At 51.4% G+C, this 19,619-nt stretch overlaps 1 protein-coding gene across 7 annotated transcripts in view; it reads left to right on the forward strand.

The window, feature by feature from the left end:
* NF2 (NF2, moesin-ezrin-radixin like (MERLIN) tumor suppressor) overlaps window positions 1-19,619 on the forward strand; it is a 51,087-nt gene that overhangs the window by 1,422 nt on the left and 30,046 nt on the right. For all 7 annotated transcript variants that reach the window (XR_010466830.1, XR_010466831.1, XM_065033899.1 and 4 more), the window contains exons 2-4: window positions 9,656-9,781; window positions 11,182-11,304; window positions 13,454-13,537. Coding sequence is in view for 5 of the 7 variants with exons in the window: in XM_065033899.1 (XP_064889971.1) it covers window positions 9,656-9,781; window positions 11,182-11,304; window positions 13,454-13,537 (333 nt within the window). In the remaining 2 variants the exon portion in view is untranslated. The remainder of the gene's footprint in view (window positions 1-9,655; window positions 9,782-11,181; window positions 11,305-13,453; window positions 13,538-19,619) is intronic.

The following is a 19,619-nucleotide window of genomic DNA, read 5'->3' on the forward strand; positions in this document are numbered from 1 at the left end:
GAGCTGGCGCACGGGGGAATTCAGGTGTTGTCCTTCAGCACAGAGCGAGGGGGATGGTTGGATGCAGGTGGGCGATGGGGCTGTGTCAAGCCATGCTCAGCACAGGCGAGGTGTGTTTTATTCAAGCACAGGGCAGCCCAGCTTGAGGTGTGAGTTTTCTTCAGGGTTTATTCGTGCAGTCCAGCTCCCTGGCTGGGTTTTGGTCCTGTCTTTGTCTCACTGGGGGCTTTGGGGGAGCTCCTTGCTTTGCTGGCTCTGCAGAACCGCACCAAGCCCAGCGCCTGATGTTGTGGATGGATCAGACACACCTGTGGCCTCAAGTTGCTGGGGCTGAGGTGAGGGATGGGCTTATAGAATCATTTTGGTCGGAGAAGACTCTCAAGATAATTGAGTCCAACCATAACCCAACCCTGGCACTGCCCCATGTCCTGAGAACCTCATGTCCGTCTGTCCAGCCCTCCAGGGATGGTGACTCCAGCACTGCCCTGGGCAGCCTGTTCCAATGCCCCACAGCCCTTTGGGGAAGAAATTGTTCCCCACATCCAACCTCAACCTCCCCTGGGCAACTTGAGGCCATTTCCTCTGCTCCTGGCGCTTGTTCCTGGGGAGCAGAGCCCGACCCCCCTGGCTCCAAGCTCCTTTCAGGCAGTTCAGAGATCAGAAGGTCTCCCCTCAGCTCCTGTTCTCCAGCTGAACCCCCAGCTCCCTCAGCCGCTCCCATCAGACGTGTTTGCCGTATATCGACGTGTGTGTTTCTGCGCTGGGTTTCTCTGGGTGGGAAGGAGCTCTGTTGACCCAAGCAGAGGCTGCGGAGGTGAGAGCTCTGTGACACAAATGCCCCTTAGAGGATCGGTGGGAGGAGGTGCAGTGGGAATCTTGCCGTCATACTGTTCGAGGGGCCCTCGAGATGTGTTTTTGCAGCCTGTTGCTTGCACACACAGGGAGCTGGTGACTTGCAGGAGGTCTCATGCTGGGCACACGCTGCTGCCTGGTGGTTTCTCCTGCCTGTGCTGTCCCCTCCCTTTCTGCCACCACCAGCACCTCCTGACTCCACTGAGGGAACAAACTGGGGGTTCAGCAGTTCCTCTGCGAGGCTGGAAGTCCCAGGGTTGTACCTGTGGGTGCTGGAGTCAGGTCCTTGCTCGGGCTTCAAACTCCACGGAAAATCGCAGCGGAGGAAGGGTGAGAACATTTTGCTGCCTAATCCCCGCTGACCCCTCGGCTTCACCTCGAGTTTCCCACCTCAATGGCCTTGAGTGGTCCAGGGGGTGCGCGGATATTCTGGGGGTGCTACATGTGCTGGTTTTTAGCGTGGCTTAATCAGGGGCTTCCCGGACGGGCATCGATCGCATTGCAGATAAACACATCTGAGCGATAGCGCCTTGCTGTAGCAGTTTGTCCATGTGGGATTAATATAACTGATGTGTTTTAACTTTATTCCAGAGCTCTCGAGGCTCTGTGTTGTCACAGATTAGGCTGCCCAGCCCCTCCGTGTGGGACAGAGGTGACATCCTCACCTCAAGCAGTCACAGCGGATATCTGAGACCCCAAGGCTGGAAATGGCAGAGGCCCTGGGTGACGGTGACAGTGAGCTGGTGACGCTCTGCCCTGGTCCTCGAGGCGGGTGTGTGGGGCATCTGAGAGATCTGAACCCGTAACCTGCGCTGACACGACGGCCGGCGCTGCACTGAAGGTCCCTCTTCGTCTGCCCCTGTGACTGCGGGGACCTCGCTTTTCTGTGTTCATTTTCCAGCCTGCCCCGTAGAAATTCCCAGCTGTTTATTTGAACAGATTAAACCTGCTTCGCGTCTGGTTACTGTGCAAATGATGCCCCTAAATTGAGCCTAAATCTACAATAATTCATAGAAATGAGATCTTAATCTTTCAAACACAGTGATGAAGCTTAATAAGCACAGTTGGGTTTTCACTTTAAAGACTCATAATTTGTTTAAGGAAATCTTTAAGGCATAAAGTGAGTGTCTTCCTTTTTGTTACCAGCATCGCGGCTGTTCGAGCCTGGTACCTAATTAATTGACAGCATCTTGAGGAAGGATAGACATTTGCGTAGCTCTTAAATTCCACGTGTTAAACCCATCCCCACCTTCCTGAGGACACCCTCGAACAGTCCCTCACCTTTCCGTGCTTGGAGATCTTGTTGGAAGGTGTTTAATGTTGATGTTCCGCGATGAACACGGTGATGGGTGCAATGTGGGGGCTCGGGGAGCTCTTCTCTCTGTGGCAGTGACAGGACCCAGGGAATGGCAGAAGATGTGCCAGGGGAGGGTCAGTTGAACGTGAGGAAAAGGTTCTTCCCCCAGAGGTGCTGGACACTGAACAGGCTCCCCAGGGAAGTGTCACGGCCCCAACGTGACAGTGTTCAACAAGAGACTGGACAACGTCCTCAGACACACGGGGTGACCTGTGGGGTGTCCTGTGCAGGGACAGGAGTTGGAACCGATGATCTGTGTGGGTCCTTCCAACCCAGGACATTCTGTGATTCTAAAACCCCACAGTGTTTTTGGGTCTGTGTCTTCCAATGCATTGTTCGCCCCGTCTCTCCGGCGGGATGGTGATGGTACAGCCGGGTTGGTCTCTCACACTCCAATGTGCAGGTTTTTTTCCTCTAAGAACCAAGTTCCTCGGTCAATAGGAGAACCCATCGGTCTTTCTTTCGGTCCCACACATGGCTTTGCCTGTTTCTCCATCTCTCAGAGGTCAGTGGGGATGGCTGTTCTCCGTCCATGGAGCCGCAGCGCCTTTGCTGAAGGGTATGTTTTTCTTTACCCCTTTCTGTCGTGCCATGATCTTGGGCCTGAAGCTCCCACGAGGATGTTGATCCCTGTCTGCCCAGTCACATCCCACCTTAATCCCTGTACAGCAGCAGCTTCTGTGGGTCTGAAGTTTAAAATGAAGAGAAAAGCTTTACAGCCGACCTAGAGAACAGCTGAAGTGTTCCAGCAGCAAGGCAAATTTGGGCTGATGTATTCACTGTGTCCTGTTACTGCTTCAATTCTGCTGGACAGCAGGGTGACCATGAGCCAGCACTGGGCCCTTGTGGCCAGGAAGCCAATGGTATCTGGGGTGGGTTAGAAGGGGGTGGTCAGTAGGTCAGAGAGGTTCTCCTGCCCCTCTGCTCTGCCCTGGGGAGACCACACCTGGAATATTGTGTCCAGCTGTGGCCCCTCAGTTCCAGCAGGACAGGGAACTGCTGGAGAGAGTCCAGCGCAGCCACCAAGATGCTGAAGGGAGTGGAGCATCTCCCGTGTGAGGAAAGGCTGAGGGAGCTGGGGCTCTGGAGCTGGACAAGAGGAGACTGAGGGGGGACTCATTCCTGGGGATCAAGATGGAAAGGGGGAGTGTCAGGAGGATGGAGCCAGGCTCTTCTCAGTGACAACCAATGATAGGACAAGGGGCAATGGGTGCAAACTGGAATACAGGAGGTTCCACTTAAAGATGAGGAGAAATTTGTTTGGGGTGAGGGTGGCAGAGCCTGGCCCAGGCTGCCCAGGGGGGTTGTGGAGTCTCCTTCTGTGCAGACATTCCAACCCGCCTGGACACCTTCCTGTGTAACCTCATCTGGGTGTTCCTGCTCCATGGGGGGATTGCACTGGATGAGCTTTCCAGGGCCCTTCAACCCCTGACATTCTGGGATCCTGTGATTCTGTGTTCCTCAGTGTCCAGCAACTAATCAGAATCACCCTGCTTGGGAGGGATCTCGTTAGCCTGGTGCCCGCAGGGTGCAGGGCCACTCGGACGAGTTTGGCTGTAAAGCTTTTCTCTTCACTTGTAAGTAGCCGAGACCCGATTTCAGCAGAACGCGGCCGAGCGTCGGTCTCTTTGCTGTCGGACCTTGGGAGCTGTGTGGCTGAGCTACAAAAGCTCATCCCCTGAAACGGCAGCAAGCGGAGATTTGGTGGCGAAAATCTGGGGCTGAGCCAGTTTTTGAGTAAGAGCTGGTGCAGTAGATTTGAAGGTTTGAACCCTGTCCAGTCGCTGCACCAAAATAAAAAGCAAGAGGATAAACCACGGAGCCCAAGCTTCCCTCTGCTTCACCAAATACTTGGAAAGGGTTTTATAATAATCATTCTGTCCCTGGTTTGATGCTCAGTGGTGCTGGTAGGGGCAGCGACCTCTCTCGATGCTGCTTGGCTTCTGCAGCAGGCACAACATTAACTGGGAAAGATGAGTCTGTGGGCAGTAAGAGCTATTTTAAAAAGCTGAGAGAAATAATCCCCCTTCTCTATGGAATGATCTTCAGTGAGTTGTGGGGATACCGGCTGTCACGTCGATGTTCTGGATCCGTCGGCCCCGGTCCTGTGTCAGTTCCACGAGCGCTCGGGACTCTGTGCTGTTCATTTGTGGCCCGTACATCTTCAAATACAAGACGTGGCAGGTAAGGGCTGTTTTCTCCCTTCATGTCTTGAAGGGCCCCCAAAAATCAGAAATTCTGCTGATTCGCAACAGCATCATTTGGGAATTGATTTTTCAGAGGTGTCTCGCCTGGCGCGGTTCGGTCCTGCGTTCCCTTAAGCTGTGCGCAGGGCACGTGAGACTCATTGCAAACGCAGATCCTCGCTGGCTTCTCTCTGCACCCCGCATCCAAAACACTCTCTGGATCCTCGTGTCCCTTTGCAGCCTCTTCTGAGCCAGTTATGAAACCCCATGTTATCCAGTTCCCTCCAAAGATGGTTCAAAACCCCTGTCGGTCCTTGGTCTCCGTGGTTAATCCACAGGATGTGTGTTGATGCGACGGGGAAGGTGTTTGGGACGAATGCATCTTTCTCTTTGGTGTATGTACTCTGGTTTGGATGCCATTTAATACCCCTTTTTTTCCTTGTACAGTGGCTTTCAGGTGGGTGGTTTTGGAAATTGAAAGTACATGCGACGGCAGCACGGGGCCGGCTCCGTAAATCACGGTAAATCTGTGAGCCCTCGTCACGGGAAGGCCAGAGCTCCCTGCAGGAACTCAGTCCTTCTCTCCACCCCTTGCAGCATCTTTCCCTGCGCCGAGCTGCTGCTTGACCCTGTAACTCTTCAATTACAGTATCACGGTATCACAGTATCACAGTATGTTTGGGATTGGAAGGGACCTCAAAGGATCATCTAGTCCAATCCCCCTGCTGGAGCAGGAACACCCAGGTGAGGTCACACAGGAACATGTCCAGGTGGGTTTGAATGTCTGCAGAGAAGGAGACTCCACAACCCCCCTGGGCAGCCTGGGCCAGGCTCTGCCACCCTCACTGAGAAGAAGTTTCTTCTCAAATTTAAGTGGAACCTCTTGTGTTCCAGCTTGATCCCATTACCCCTTGTCCTATCATTGTTTGCCACCGAGAAGAGCCTGGCTACATCCTCATGGCACTCACCCTTTATATATTTATAAACATTAATGAGGTCCCCCCTTAGTCTCCTCTTCTCCAAACTAAAGAGACCCAGCTTCCTCAGCCTTTCTTCATAAGGGAGATGCTCCACTCCCTTCATCATCTTCGTTGCCCCAGCTCGTGGGGCTTGGGGACACGCTCGGTTGGTGTCCCCGACACCTCCCCCGCTGCTTTTGGTGCCGTTTGGCCGCAGCGGCAGCCGTTTGTTCCGCTGTGTCCCCTGTTCCGTCTCCGTCTCGGGCAGACACCACGAAACGCGCTCGGCTGCACCATCTGCATCGTTACGCCCGGGCGCGTTTTTTGGCCTCCTCGGCGCTTAACAGAAATAGATTTTAATTAAAAGCTCGTTATCGAGTTGTCGTGTAGCATTAGTAAATAAAAATAGCTTTTACAGCCCTGGCTTGTGGCTCCGTAAGCGGCAATTAGAAGTATTTGACATCACTTTCTTTTTAAAAAAATAGGAGAATATGGCATATTTGATTCCCCGTTTGCTCCGAATGGGCTTTAAATCCAAATAAATGGTTGTCTGTGGCGCTCTTGTTGTTACTCAGGTCCAGAAGGAGAAATAAATGTGGTCTCAAAATCATCTTGGTTGGAGATGTGAAGTGTTGCGGGTGGTTTTTTGGGCATCTCCTGCCCATTGGCTGTACCCCAGGTGTTGGTGGGGGATGCTCTGCCACCTCCTCCCTGTTTCAGTGTCACGTCCGCGTGTTAAAACTTCCTTCTCAATGGAAATAACGTCACGGGTGGGATCTAAATGCTTCTTCCAGGGCTCGCTCCCTTTTCCACGGGTTCTTTAGACCATCATCTCATCACAGGGGGGCTCCATGCTCCCTCCTCATCTCTGGCGCAGAACGAGCGCTTCATAAAACGATCCGCTAAGGTGAAAAGGCATCTTCTGCATTATTTAAGGATAAATTGGTGCAGTAAAATCTTTTATATGCCTTAGGAATTTCCTCAAGGTCGTGCTGTGGGGGGTGTGCTCTGGAGGCGGCGTGTCCAGGCTGTGAGCGCTGCCTTTGTCCCCTGCTGTCCCCTCTCTGTCCCCTTATTCCGCAGGGACGGCTGGAGCTCTGGTGTTTGGGACAAGGTGACATCTCCATCCCCAGACAGAGCCGGGTTCTGTCCCCTGCAGTTCGGGCACCTCTGTTGTCCCAGCAGAGCTGCTTGCGCGAGGAACCTTTATCTTAAATAGTTTAAAATGTCTCTTTTTTCCCCCCTTTCCGCATAGCTGTAGGAAACGCAGTTTGCCATCACTGGAAGAACAGCAGCACCCTGTGCCGGTGGGTTTTGGGAGTCGCTTTTCCCCACAACCCCCTCTCTCATCCCTCTCCATACACCCTCCTATCCCCATCTCTTACAGCACGTGACCTCCCCCTTGTCACCGGTGAAAAGGGGCTCTCATAACCCTCCCGCTCGATTTGGCGGCTGGTTCGTCGACTCGTTAGCCAAGGAGCAGTTGTGAAACTTGACAGAAGGGTTCCGCGCTGCAATAAATGTCGGGTTGCCTGCTAGTTGGAAGTGCCTCTCGGTGCAGGTTAATAAATAATGCAAACCCAGTTAATAGGTGCCAAATGCGACGGCTCTGCTGGAGAAAAAGATGACGCCAATAACCGGGACTGGAAGCGTTCTGTTCTAGCCACTGGCTGCCGAGGTTTAAGTGTTTAGTGCTGTTTACTTAAAAAGCTCCGCTGATAAATTGTAAGCGCTCTGGACTTAGTAAAGAACATAAATTCCAGCTCTGCGGAATAATGGCCTTGCAGCGCTTAATAAAGCAGTTCAGCCACGTATTCCTAATGCCGAATATTTCCGTTTCCCCGTGTTGCCGTCGTGTAAACGGGAGGATGCGGAGCCGCTGCGGTGACACGGTGGCGTTGGGCTCCCTGTCGCGTTCGGGTTGTCGCGATGGAGCTTTTTGTCGGGAGATGGAGCTTTGTTACAGCACCGTGTGGCCGAGAGGGGATGTTTCTGCTCTGAGCCTCTTTGCTTTGTTTCCAGGAGCTCCTTGTAAAATCCACTTTGTGCTTCGGGTGTCACTTCAGTGTGGAGCGAGGGAACAGCGTGACGGGATGGGGACATGCCAGCCTGTCCTCACCATCTCCCCATGCCCGGGGGGGCTCTTTATTATGTTTTATGGCTGGGAAATGTGGCAGTTAATGACACGAGGCCTATGGAGCCAGGGTGAGGAGGGCTGAGGTGCTGAGCATTTGTAAACCAGCCGGAGTTCAGCTGTCAAAAGGCGCCACTTGGATGCAGATGGTTGTTTTAAGTACCGAGGTGCGGAGTGAAATCATGTATGTTGAAAGGAACGTGGCTGCTGCTCCATTTATATATTTAATGAAGGTAATTCAGCACAGTCGAGGAGGACGTCTGCGTGCTGTTATGGTTGGTGACTTTAGCACCGCGCAGGCAGGAACGTTAAATATATGTTTCTGCCATAACAGTATAAAATCCAGCAGCAGAAGCCATCGCTTTAAATATTCCTGTTACTAAATTAAAATTGCAGGGGAGGGGAACACACAAATTTCTTGCTTTAATGCTCGCTGCTGGTCTTGGAAGTGTTTTTATGGGGGGGATGTTTGGGTTGTACCAGCTGATGCGATGCGGTGAATGAGGTTTGGGTGCCTGGGTGATGCTCCACAGGGGGGTTTGGTGGGGAAATCCTACCCGGGGAGCTGGGGGGGCACAGGCCATAGCAGCGCTGGAGCTCCAACACGTTGATCCCGTGGGACGTGGAGGGATCGCGCGGGATCCTGTCCCGGGAAGGTTTGGTGCAGGCACCGGCCGCTCCTCCAGAGCAATGGGCTGAAACGCGGTCTTTGCAGAAAGGAAATAAAAGCCCATAACGCTTTATGCGAAGCAGTTTATTCCCAGTTAAGAAATAGCCCTTGGACGGCAGCGTGGCTTTTTATGTGCCAACAGAAATGGGACAAAATAGCTTTCCGAACGTGTCTCGCTCTGTTTTGTCTGAACCCCCGAATTAAGCTCCCTGCGATCTGAGGCATCGTGTGCCGAGCCGGAGCTCATCACGGGGACTGCAGACCAGGTACATGTGTGAAATTAGGGGCTTATAATTACAACACTGCTAAAGTTGCTCCTCCTGGTGTTTTTGACCTGGAGGCATTGACGGTGCTTGATGTGAATTGTGGCCGAGCTGTCCCGGGGCGCTGGTTTTCGGAGGGTTGTGTTGGCTTTATTCTGTTCTGGGACTGTCAGCCCTGGGAGGGGGAGAAAATAGCGATACGCTCATTGAATCCAAAGCGGCGGAACGGCAATCAGCTTGTCCTGGGCGGCTGTGCCCACAAGGCGGCAGTGGGTGACAGCGAGCGGGTCGTCACCGTCCCCGCCGCGCGGAGCATTAATATTGATGCTGTCCAGGTGGCACCAAGATTGAGTTGTAGCGACAAGAGAATGTGCCGAGATCCTTCTGCCCTCGGGCTTCAGAGTAATGGCCATATGTCTCGGTCCAGCAATTGTTTCCACCGTGCAGATGGAAGAGCAAAGTGGCTCTGGCATATTAGATTAATCTGTTTTATGTCCCTCTTCACCTTTCCGCCTCCCAACGCCTTCTGTTTTTATGAGCAAACTTCAGTAACAACATCGGCGCAGCTGCAGGATTGCTCGAAGGACACGGTGGTTTGAGCAGGACCAATTTTCTCCGCTCCTGAGCTGCTTTTGTCAACGTTTTCAGCAGAAAATGCAGTTTGACTCTATCAAAATGTGCTGGGGGAGAACCGCTGACTTCAGTGATAATGTGGTTTTTTCTGAGCTCTTTTTTACCCGCGCAGGGTCGGTAGCTCTGGACGAACATGCTTCATACGTAGATTATTTCACTCTGATTTTCAGCATGTTGTCTACGAAACGCTGTTGCTGCCACTGGAGTTTGCACGGGGCTTCGTGGGGCTGTAGATAGAGATGCTAAAGCCATTAAGTTAAGGGTGATTTTTTTTGTTTCTTGCTGGAAACAGAGCTCAGAGCTCAAAAGGAACCTGAATGGGCCCTTCAGGTCCTGTCGAACGTCGGCGGGTCACCCAAGGAAGAAACGGGGGGTTTTACAGTGTTATTTTTGGGATGGGGACGTCACGTCTCCGTTTCCTGCTGATCTGCAGATGGGATCAGACAGAAGGATATAAAGTACGTTTTGTGAGCGTGTTTTCTTATCTCTAGCAGATGCCGTCTCCACGCTCTCAAAGACCTTGTGAGGTGAAAAAAGAGCGGATTTGTTTGGAGATGAAGCTCTGAAATGCATCTCTATAACTCCGTTTGCTTTCCTGCAGGTGAAGTGGAAAGGGAAGGACCTGTTTGATCTGGTGTGCAGGACGCTGGGACTCCGAGAAACCTGGTTCTTCGGGCTCCAGTACACGATCAAGGATACGGTGGCTTGGCTCAAAATGGACAAGAAGGTTGGAAGCGAATCTCCCTTGAGAGGTCGTGTGGGCTGACAAAGGAGGACGTGCTTTCCTCTTTCTTGGAATGCCCGAGGCTGTGTTATGTGTGCTATTGATGTGAAATGTATTTAAATCTCATCCCCATGACATCTGTAAGATACACCACCCACTCCAGGTCCTTCCGAGCTGTGTTGCCCACTGAATCCCCGTGAGGGATTTTGGGAGGCAGCTGTGCTGGGATGCTGGGCTTCCCGGTGATGGTAATGAAACCAAAAAGTCTCTTCTGTGTCCCTCAATGACAAAACCTTTAGCGGAAAAGTGAAGTGGCATCTTGGCTTCTTCTGTTGTTGAGATGTACAAAGAGCCAGGGGGGGAAAACCAGAGGAGTGAAAAGGAGATGGAGAGGAGGGAGGAAACACTTCCCAAATCTGCAGCCTCCGGGTGGCTGAGGGGTGGGTTAGAGAAGGGAAACGCGGTTCTGGTTGTGTCCAAAGGTTGTTACACTAAAACCAGACGGTAATTGAGACTGAGGGAGGTCTGGGTGTCTCGCATGTCATGCCAGGGTTTTAAACTAAGATGAGTCTGAACTGGACAGTGCCAGCACAATAGGAAGATGGCAAGGAAGGCTGGAACAGCTCTGCTGGGGACAGGCTGAGAGAGCTGGGGTGTTCAGCTGGAGAAGAGAAGCTCCGGGGAGACCTTAGTGTGGCCTTTCTGGACTTGAAAGGGGCTGATAAGAAAGATGGGGACAGACTTTTGAGCAGGGCCTGTTGCGATAGGACAAGGGACGATGGTTTTAAACTAAAGGAGGGAGATTCAGGCTGGACATGAGGAAGAAACTGTTGTCCCTGAGGGTGGTGAGAGCCTGGCCCAGGTTGGCCAGAGAGGTGGTGGATGAACCATCCCTGGAGACATCCCAGGCCAGGCTGGACGGGGCTCTGAGCAACCTGAGCTGGTGCAGATGTCCCTGCTCATGGCAGGGGGGCACTGGGGAGCTGGGGAGGTCCTTCAACACAAACCATCTGTGATTCTAAGGAACCACACTGAAATACAAGAGGAGGCAGCACAGGGAAACAACAAGAAAGTCAGATGGTGGCGTAGCAAGATGGATTATTGCTCTGCGAGGTTTGGAAGGGGCCACGTGTACACAGCAGATCAGGGTCAACCTGCGCTGGCTCATTTCGCATGCTCTTTGTTTCTGCCTTGTTTGTTTTCTTGCATCCTTAGGAGTGTCAGAGATGTTTGTTTGTTTTCTTTTTTTAATCCTGGTTTCTGAGCTACTTTGGTTGGTTTGTCTGTTCTAGATGTCTAAACTGCTTGACAAAAGATGTGCTGATCTGAACAGATCTCTTGGCTGCAGGAGGCGGTGCCGAAGGAGCTGGAAGGGGTAGCTGAATGGCTCTTGTATCCCACAGGTTCTGGATCATGATGTTCCAACAGAGGAGCCCGTCACCTTTCACTTCCTGGCCAAATTTTATCCTGAGAACGCAGAGGAGGAGCTGGTCCAGGAGATCACACAGCACTTGTTCTTCCTGCAGGTAGGAGCCCTGTACATGGGTTTCCAGCCCGAGGGAGAAGGAGCCGGGATGGGCAGAAGTGCCAGAAGGCTCCAGGGTCACAAAGTCGATCGGCAGAGTGTGAATCCTCACCCGCATGTTCACACCTCTCTGAAGGGAGCCGTCCTCAACAACAACAACTTCTTAAAATAGGTCGGTTTGTCTGGCTGTGGCAGTCACAGATGCCCAGACGTGCAGACCCGGCGAAGCGGCTGTCGGGAACGATGAGGTGATTTGTCATATTAGTGTGTGGTAGCCGGGGACAAGGAACCTGTCAGATGTGGCTGGAGCGACACGCAGAGCCCAGCTGTGCGGGGTGTGGGGTCAGCCGTGCCGAGGGCAGCGATCGCCTTCGGACGTGATCCCTTCGGTAGGTGGAACAGGGGAATTTCACCCTCCGGACAGAACACAGCCAACCTGTTCATGTTCAGGCTGCGCAGCAAGGTTCACCTCTCCGCAAAACAGATAACTGGGGCAGAAGAAAATCCCAGAAGCAGAGCAAACGCAGAGGAGAAGGGGAAACCTGACAGCCCCACCTGCCCCAGTGACTCGTGCCCTTATGTTGAGCATTTGGAAGCTGTGGCGAACGCATCTTCAGGCTTTTATTTAAAGTACGCTTCAAAACTTGGTGTCCTGAGAAATGAGCGGAGCTGGTGGCTGGTCACGAGGAGCCGCTGCCACAGGAGCTCTGCTTCAGACAGCATCGCTGTTCCCTATAACTGCTCGGCCAACTGCTGTTACAGGGACCATTAGAATAATAATACTAGTAATAGCGTAGTCCTAGTCAACCTCTAGGTACTTTTTGGGGTGTTTCAGCTGCTCTGCGGCTGTTAGCTTGAAGTTTCTAAAAGAAATACATTATCAAAATTGAAAAAAAAAAAAAAACATAATTATGCTTGTTACACCAAAGTAGGGGCAACCTGGATTTGGATGCTCTTGGAAGCACCACTGTAGACGTCAGCATGCCCGGCCCTGTCACATCGATACCAAAGCGAACTCACAGCTTCTTGGTGCTCCTCACTCTTCCAAAGCCCATCCTTGTTCTTCAGAGCTGATGGAGCCCTGAATGCAAAATATTGCTGTTAATTTCCAAGGTTTGTCTTCCTCGGGACTATTTTTAAATGTCCCATTTGCCATGCGCTTTATCCTTGACGAGGAAAAGTGCTGTTGGCGTCTTTGAAAAGGAAAATTGGGGAGGCAAAGCGGTTAAAGCTGCATTTTATAAATGCAGACTGTGCCTTTTCTGCCGAGATTTCTGATGGTGAGAGCAGCCCGCGCTCCTGCAATGCTTATGGGAAACGGGAACACACACAAGCTTGCGAGCTCTCCTGTTTTTTATCTCAATGCAGGAGAATATCTTCTGTGGCTATGTCGTAACCAACTTTGAGGCCTCAAAACATGTTACAAATTCAAATTGATGTTACCGCGTCTCTGTGACAACCCATTTAAGTCTCGCAGAAACAGTATGCTTTTTTTTTCCCTATCTGCGTTCAGGAAAATCAAGCGTGCAGAACCAAAAAGGTATCGAACATGACAGGTTTAATTATTTTTAATGCACAGCAGCCAGGAAATGCAAAGCCGTGGCTTTCGGGAGCTCTGTGTTGGTTCCGCAGGGCTTTGCTGCGGACGGCGCTGCCAGGGGTGACCCCCACTTGCCACTGGGGGATTTACCCTCTGGCACAGGTGAGCACTGACTCATAACACTGAATATCCCAGAGCAAAAGCTTTGTGCGCTGAGACTTGCTTCTTTTTTAACATAATGCTATGTATAGATGTCATATCAACCCGTATCTTGTGCCTTAAGAGGTTTTATCTCGGTGTATACACGCACGACTTTTCCCCCCCTCCTCTCCCTTTGCCTTTAGCAACGGGATGCGGGCTCTGTCGTTTTCCACATATAAATTTAGCTCTTCTCACAGACCTGTCTGAGAAAGGCGGCCTGTGAAAGCCTCAGCCCCTTCCGCGCCACCAGAGACTCCCCGGGCCTGAACTGTAATTAGTGTTAGGAAAATTGGGAACTGTGCGGTTGACAGCTCGAGTGAAAACAAACTGCAGCCATCTGCTGCGGCAGTCGCGCCTCGCACCGCTCCGCTAAACGCGCGTGTTCTGTGTCCTTTGCTGCTCCACGCAGGTGAAGAAGCAGATTTTGGATGAGAAGATCTACTGTCCTCCAGAAGCCTCTGTCCTGCTGGCCTCCTACGCCGTGCAAGCCAAGGTAGGACCTGCAGTCACCTGCTGACGCCGGGTTAACGTCGCTCCTGCTCAGCGAGGTGCTTTGCCATATATAATACCTGCTTCTTGTCGTGGGGGAGGAATTAGGGTTCTGCTTACTGCAGAAAAATGTTGAGATTTCTTAAAGAGAAGCATGACTTAAAGAGTTTGGTGGTGGGTTCGCTCTATTATGGGGGAGATGTGCCAAGCCGAATGCTGTGAGCTGCTCTCCAGGGCCTGCACCCGTTCCCCACGCGAACGTTCAGACGGGGCCGTGTCCGTCGCGGTGCAAACTTCAGGATCGTCCCCTCCCCGGTGACCGCTCACCCCGCAGTCTGTGTTCAGAGCTCCAGGGCAGCGCTGAGGCGCCTGTGCCGAATGCGGAGCAGATGGCAGGAGACCGAACCCTCGGGAAAGAGACAGGGATTTGAATGGAGCGGAACAGCGGGAGGGCCGGTTCGCGCTGGTACCTGTGCGGGGGTCCCACCCGAGCACAGCAACTACAAACTTTATATCTTTGCAGACATTCAGACCACGATTCAGTCCAATAACAATATTTCACTTTGGGGTCTTCTTGCTTCTCGTTGGATCTTTTCACTGATTCCACGTGGGCCTTTGTTTTGTTCAGCTGTGGACGTGGTTTGTTGTCCATGGCCTTGCAGATGCTGCTTTGAGTGAATAAATCCTTTCTGCTCAGCAAGTGCAGAACAGGCCCCGTGTTGCAGTTTCTGTAATGTCTCCGCATTAGCCCTGGGTCGCTGTTTCCCCAGTCAGCTCCATTTTTCCCAGCAAAGTGCAAACTGGACCTTATCTCACAAGTGTCCAGTGGAGTTTGTAGTTGCTTTTGGTAAATATGAGCAGAACTTTACAGCTTAAACTTTTAGCAAATCCAGCTTACCAAGTAACATGAAGCAAAGAGTACATTGAAAATCATACAACCTTATGTCTCTAAATAACTCATTACATTTAGCGTGCATCTACTTAAGCTAAATGATTAACATTGGACTTGAATTGGGCTCATCCGCTGGGCTGTGAGCAGTAAGCCCATTGCCATACAGGTCACTCATTCAGCAGGGGAGCTCACAGCGGCTCCTCCAGGCCGTCGTGTTGACAGGACGGAGCGGTTGCCCCGTGGTCCGTTGCGGACGGTGGGAAAGGTCTGCACGAGACTCCTGCGCCCGCTCGGCACCGCGGTTCCGTCCCGCTCGCCTTCCCCTGGGGCTCCTGGAGGGAGGTCTGCAGTTCTGGCCTTTCCCTCCTCTGGAGCCTGAACTTGGAATTTGTGGGACTATGCTCACAATATTGCCTTCTCCGCACTGCTGGCTCCTGGCTGCTTTCAGACTTTGGATGGATTTTCGCTTTCTCTTTCCAGGGCTCTGTAGCAAGTGCTGGGCTCCCGAGCTGCGGCGCCTGCTCCAGTGTGTCTTACTGGAGCAGGTGAACTCCCCCAGCCCAGGGTTTTTTGGATCTCCTCCCTGCTCTTGGTGTTGTAGCCAGAGGCAAACCAGCCGTGGGACTCGCAGCTCTGCTGCTTCCCCAGAATCCTTGCCATCATAATACCTACTTTATTTTGAGTGCCGCAGCTTGTCACATCAATTGCAGCATTAAAGGGCTCTTCCTGGCTTCTCCTTTATCTTGGGTTTGATCTTGGGTGTTTGGCCTCACTAGACAGATGAAAAACTCAGTGGTCATTTAGTTCCCCTCCTTCCTTGGCTGAATTCTGCTCTAGAGCCAGAGCCGATGTGTTTTGCTGAGGGCTTATTTCGCATAACGCTCTTTTCCAGGCTGGAGCTCACAGCCTTGAACACGTGCAGCAGCAGAGGGAGCAGCCCAAGGCTCAGAAATTTGCATGTTCTTGCGGGAGATAAGTGATTTATCCCTGTATACACATACCATGTGCTGCTGCTCAGTTAACAAGTCTCCTTGCTAATCTCTAGTTTATGTGTGTGAAGATAAGGTGTTTGGGAAAGAAGAGGAGGGACTGGAGTCTGATTGCAGCGCAGCCTCGCGGTCGGTTCTGACTCTGGATGTGATCTGGGGACCCCAGGCAGGTGGCTCCTCTGTCCCCAGTGAGTATGACTGAGAAACAGGGCAGCTCCTGGTTGTGAGATCACCCTGGGTGACAGTGCAGGATGGGATGTGGCTCTGTCCCCTGAAGTCCTGGTCCAGGCCGTCTGGAAATCCAGAGTCCTCTGAGCCTCACCGTGACTTCTTCTGGGTTGCCTGATAATCATACAATGATAGAATGTCCTGAGTTGGAAGGGACCGCCAAGGATCATCCAGTCCAACGCCTGTCCCTGCACATGACAACCCCAAAATTTATACCATGTGTCTGAGGGCCTTGGCCAATTGCTTCTTGAATATTGTCAGGCTTGGGGCCGTGATCTTCTTCCTAAAGCCTCAGCCCCTGTTGCGGTTTGGCTGAGTACACAGCGATGTGCTGCGATGATGAGCGTTTGAATTGACTATTAATAGGAAAAGATGTTTTCTCCTCATAGTCAGAATACTGATGAAACTGCGTTTCACTTGAGAGACTCACCAGCCGGGGAAAGACGAGTTGCTTTTAGAAATGCTTCTATCGGTGTGAAACATTCGTCACCCTTATTAGAGTGCACGAGTAGACACTCACTCGGCTTTTTCTCCGTTGACCCTGCTGAGCTGAGGATATGTAGGGGATGACTTTCCCTGTTGCCGAAATGAATAAACTGTTGGGTAAATATTGAGTGCTGGTGACTCTCGGCCCTGACAGCTTGTGCTGGGGAACAGGCTGTGATTTGACACAGGACGGTCACAGAATCCCAGAATGTCAGAGGTTGGAAGGGCCCTGGAAAGCTCATCCAGTGCAATCCCCCCATGGAGCAGGAACACCCAGATGAGGTTACACAGGAAGGTGTCCAGGCGGGTTGGAATGTCTGCAGAGAAGGAGACTCCACAACCCCCTGGGCAGCCTGGGCCAGGCTCTGACACCCTCACCAGGAAGAAGTTTCTTCTCATATTTAAGTGGAACCCCCTGTGTTCCAGTTTGCACCCATTGCCCCTTGTCCTATCACTGGTTGTCACCAGAAGAGCCTGGCTCCATCCTCCTGACACTCCCCCTTTCCATATTGATCCCCAGGAATGAGTCCCCCCTCAGTCTCCTCTTGTCCAGCTCCAGAGCCCCAGCTCCCTCAGCCTTTCCTCACACAGGAGATGCTCCACTCCCTTCAGCATCTTGGTGGCTGCGCTGGACTCTCTCCAGCAGTTCCCTGTCCTGCTGGAACTGAGGGGCCACAGCTGGACACAATATTCCAGGTGTGGTCTCCCCAGGGCAGAGCAGAGGGGCAGGAGAACCTCTCTGACCTACTGACCACCCCCTTCTAACCCACCCCAGGTACCATTGGCTTCCTGGCCACAAGGGCCCAGTGCTGGCTCATGGTCACCCTGCTGCCCCCAGGACCCCCAGGTCCCTTTCCCCTACGCTGCTCTCTAATAGGTCATTCCCCAACTTATACTGGAACCTGGCCACGCTGTCCCCTTTCCCTTCCCTGCCCTCCATGCACTCAGCGGGAGCTCAGACGTGCGGTTCTGACCTTGCACATCCTGATTCTGCACACAGATTGTGAGAAGGTGGAGGAGGAACGTCTCTGCTGATCTTTGCTTTTGTGTCCGCATCAGACATCACTCCTCACTTCCCCTCTGGGCAGGGTTTCCCCTTCTGCTTTTTTTGGGCTTTTTTTCAGCAAAGGAGAAAGCAGAAAGCACGCCTGTGTTACAGAACTGGGAAGAAAGATGTTGCAGGTCATCTCCTTCCAGTTAAACAGGGTAATGATGTCCGTTCTGGACAAGAAAGCAGCCACCAAACGTAGTAATTTCACTAATAACGAGCTGATTTGCATGATTAAGGGCATAATAGCCTGACATAGCGGGGTGTTTGCAGCCATTTGATTGACAGCCAGGTTGGTTTGTACCGCTGTTGCACACCTACCTGCAATAACAAAGTAAGCCCGCGGGTCATAAAAGTAAAAGCCTATTTATTTCTGTATTGTTGTATCCATTTGGGGAATTACTCTGTGTTTTCCCCTCCAGCCCTGCATTCAAACCACCCACACCGCTTGCTGATGTTGGAGGCGGTTCAGGTTTTAAATAGCCGGGAGAGACGGGGAATCTACTGAAAAACAAGTCCTGGCAGCAAATAGTAATAAAATAGTAATGTCGAGGAGGTGCTTCCATTTCTTGCCCTTTAAATGCAGATCGCTGCGCGCTCAGCTCTTCAGATCTTCCAGCACCAGCAAAGAGCTCTTTTATGATTGTTTTTTTCCCCCAAAACAAGCAACACTTGGTGTTAATAGTTAGAGGCTGAACGTGCCTGTGTTTACCCACACAGGTGCATGAGTGAGGTAAAGGCAGCTTCCACATGTAACAATGAATGTTAATGGCATAGTTCAATTAGCAGGAGCTGAAATTCCATGGCAGTTTTGAAGTAATGATTTAATTGAAAAGGTCTTTACAGTATGTTTGGTGAATTGTTTGAGCCACCATATGCTGCAATACATAAGCCATTGGTTGATTTCTGACTTGTGAATAATTAATGTTCTCATACATACTCTCAGTACAATTATTCCTTTGGGACAGGGCAATATTTCTCACCACGTGAAAATCCCATAATCCGTACTTAGTCTTGGATCTCCACAGTAGATCACAACAAAAAATAATTGCATTAATCCTATTTGCTGTTATTTTCTTCACCTAAAAGTGGTTTATTTTGTGCCTCTCCAAGGTTATTGGAGTTGTTTGCTTTGCTGTTTCTATTGCTGTTCCCTTTCTCCTCTCCGAGGAGCTCCCAGCAACCATAGACCTTTGAAGACAGAGATTTGCCGCTGCTCAGCACCTTCCCTCTTGAAATCCGTGGTGGATTTGTTCTATTAATTGAAATCCGAGTCAGTGCTGATGGTTCCGTGCTTTCTTTGCATCTGCATTGGCTCCAGATCAATATTTGCGTCTTTAATCCCCGCTTGTCATCTACGAAACATTGCTCACTGGGCCATGGAGAGGATGTGTGTTTAGATTTGATGCTAAGCTCTGGTTTTAGTGTACAGCGTGATGGTTTTGGTATTAAAAGGAGCCTGATATGGAAAGTTTCCCGACTTATTACGTGACCGCCATGTGTGACTCGGTCTGGCTTTAGGAATCGTCACCGTTTTGTACTTTCAGAGCTCGGGTCCCTCAGCAAAGCGGGAGGGAAGGGCCGTCCCCTTACAAAATGAGTGACTTGAGCAAACATCGTCAGGTCCCGTGTCACCGGGTAATGTCACCGCACGAGTCCTGTTTGCCAGGTGAATGAATATCGCAGCATTTCGTCTCCGTGCCTCACATCCATCGGCCTCTTCTCTTGAACTCGCTCGGCTATTCGAAGTGCCGTTTTCTGGCTGTTTCCTGCCCTCCTAAGCTGTACAAGAGGCAAATTCATTTTCGCATGCACTGCAGGGACACTTGGCTTTTCAATCTGTTAATAAGAACTTTTATTTCTCAATCACTTTATGTGCTGCTCAAAAAGATGTAAATCTAAACAAATACAAGTAATTACTGGAGGCACTTAACAAGTCTGAATTGCATTCCTTGACACCGTTGAGCAACAGACCCTCCGGCACAAAAGCCAACACCTGCCCGAGAGGAGTCTGTCGGACTCCTGAAATTGTTATTATATTTGATTGTCAGGGTGGAGAGTAGCAGCAGAGGAACTGCTGTCTTCCTCAGCCGAGTGACTGGTGTCGATCAATCTTTGGGGACAATTCTTCGTTCATATCTTGGTCTGTCCCACTACCATTGGGACAGCAAGGACCGCTCAGCTGTACAGTCTTTCCCTGCACTGGAGGAAGTGATTTCTGGGCATGGTAATTAAAGGAGAATAAAATCGTTCAGGAGGAAGGGACCTACAACAGTCATCAGGTCCGACTGGTGGATGGATGGATGTCAGCTGGTGGTGTGAAGTTTTGTTCTGCTCCCATCTCTGATGCATGAGCAGGAGGAGGATGTTTCCATTTGCAATCAAATGACACAGAATCACAGAATCCCAGAATGTCAGGGGTTGAAGGGCCCTGGAAAGCTCA

Source organism: Columba livia, chromosome 17 (genome assembly GCF_036013475.1).
Source record: "Columba livia isolate bColLiv1 breed racing homer chromosome 17, bColLiv1.pat.W.v2, whole genome shotgun sequence".
In the NCBI taxonomy this organism is placed as follows: domain Eukaryota; kingdom Metazoa; phylum Chordata; class Aves; order Columbiformes; family Columbidae; genus Columba; species Columba livia.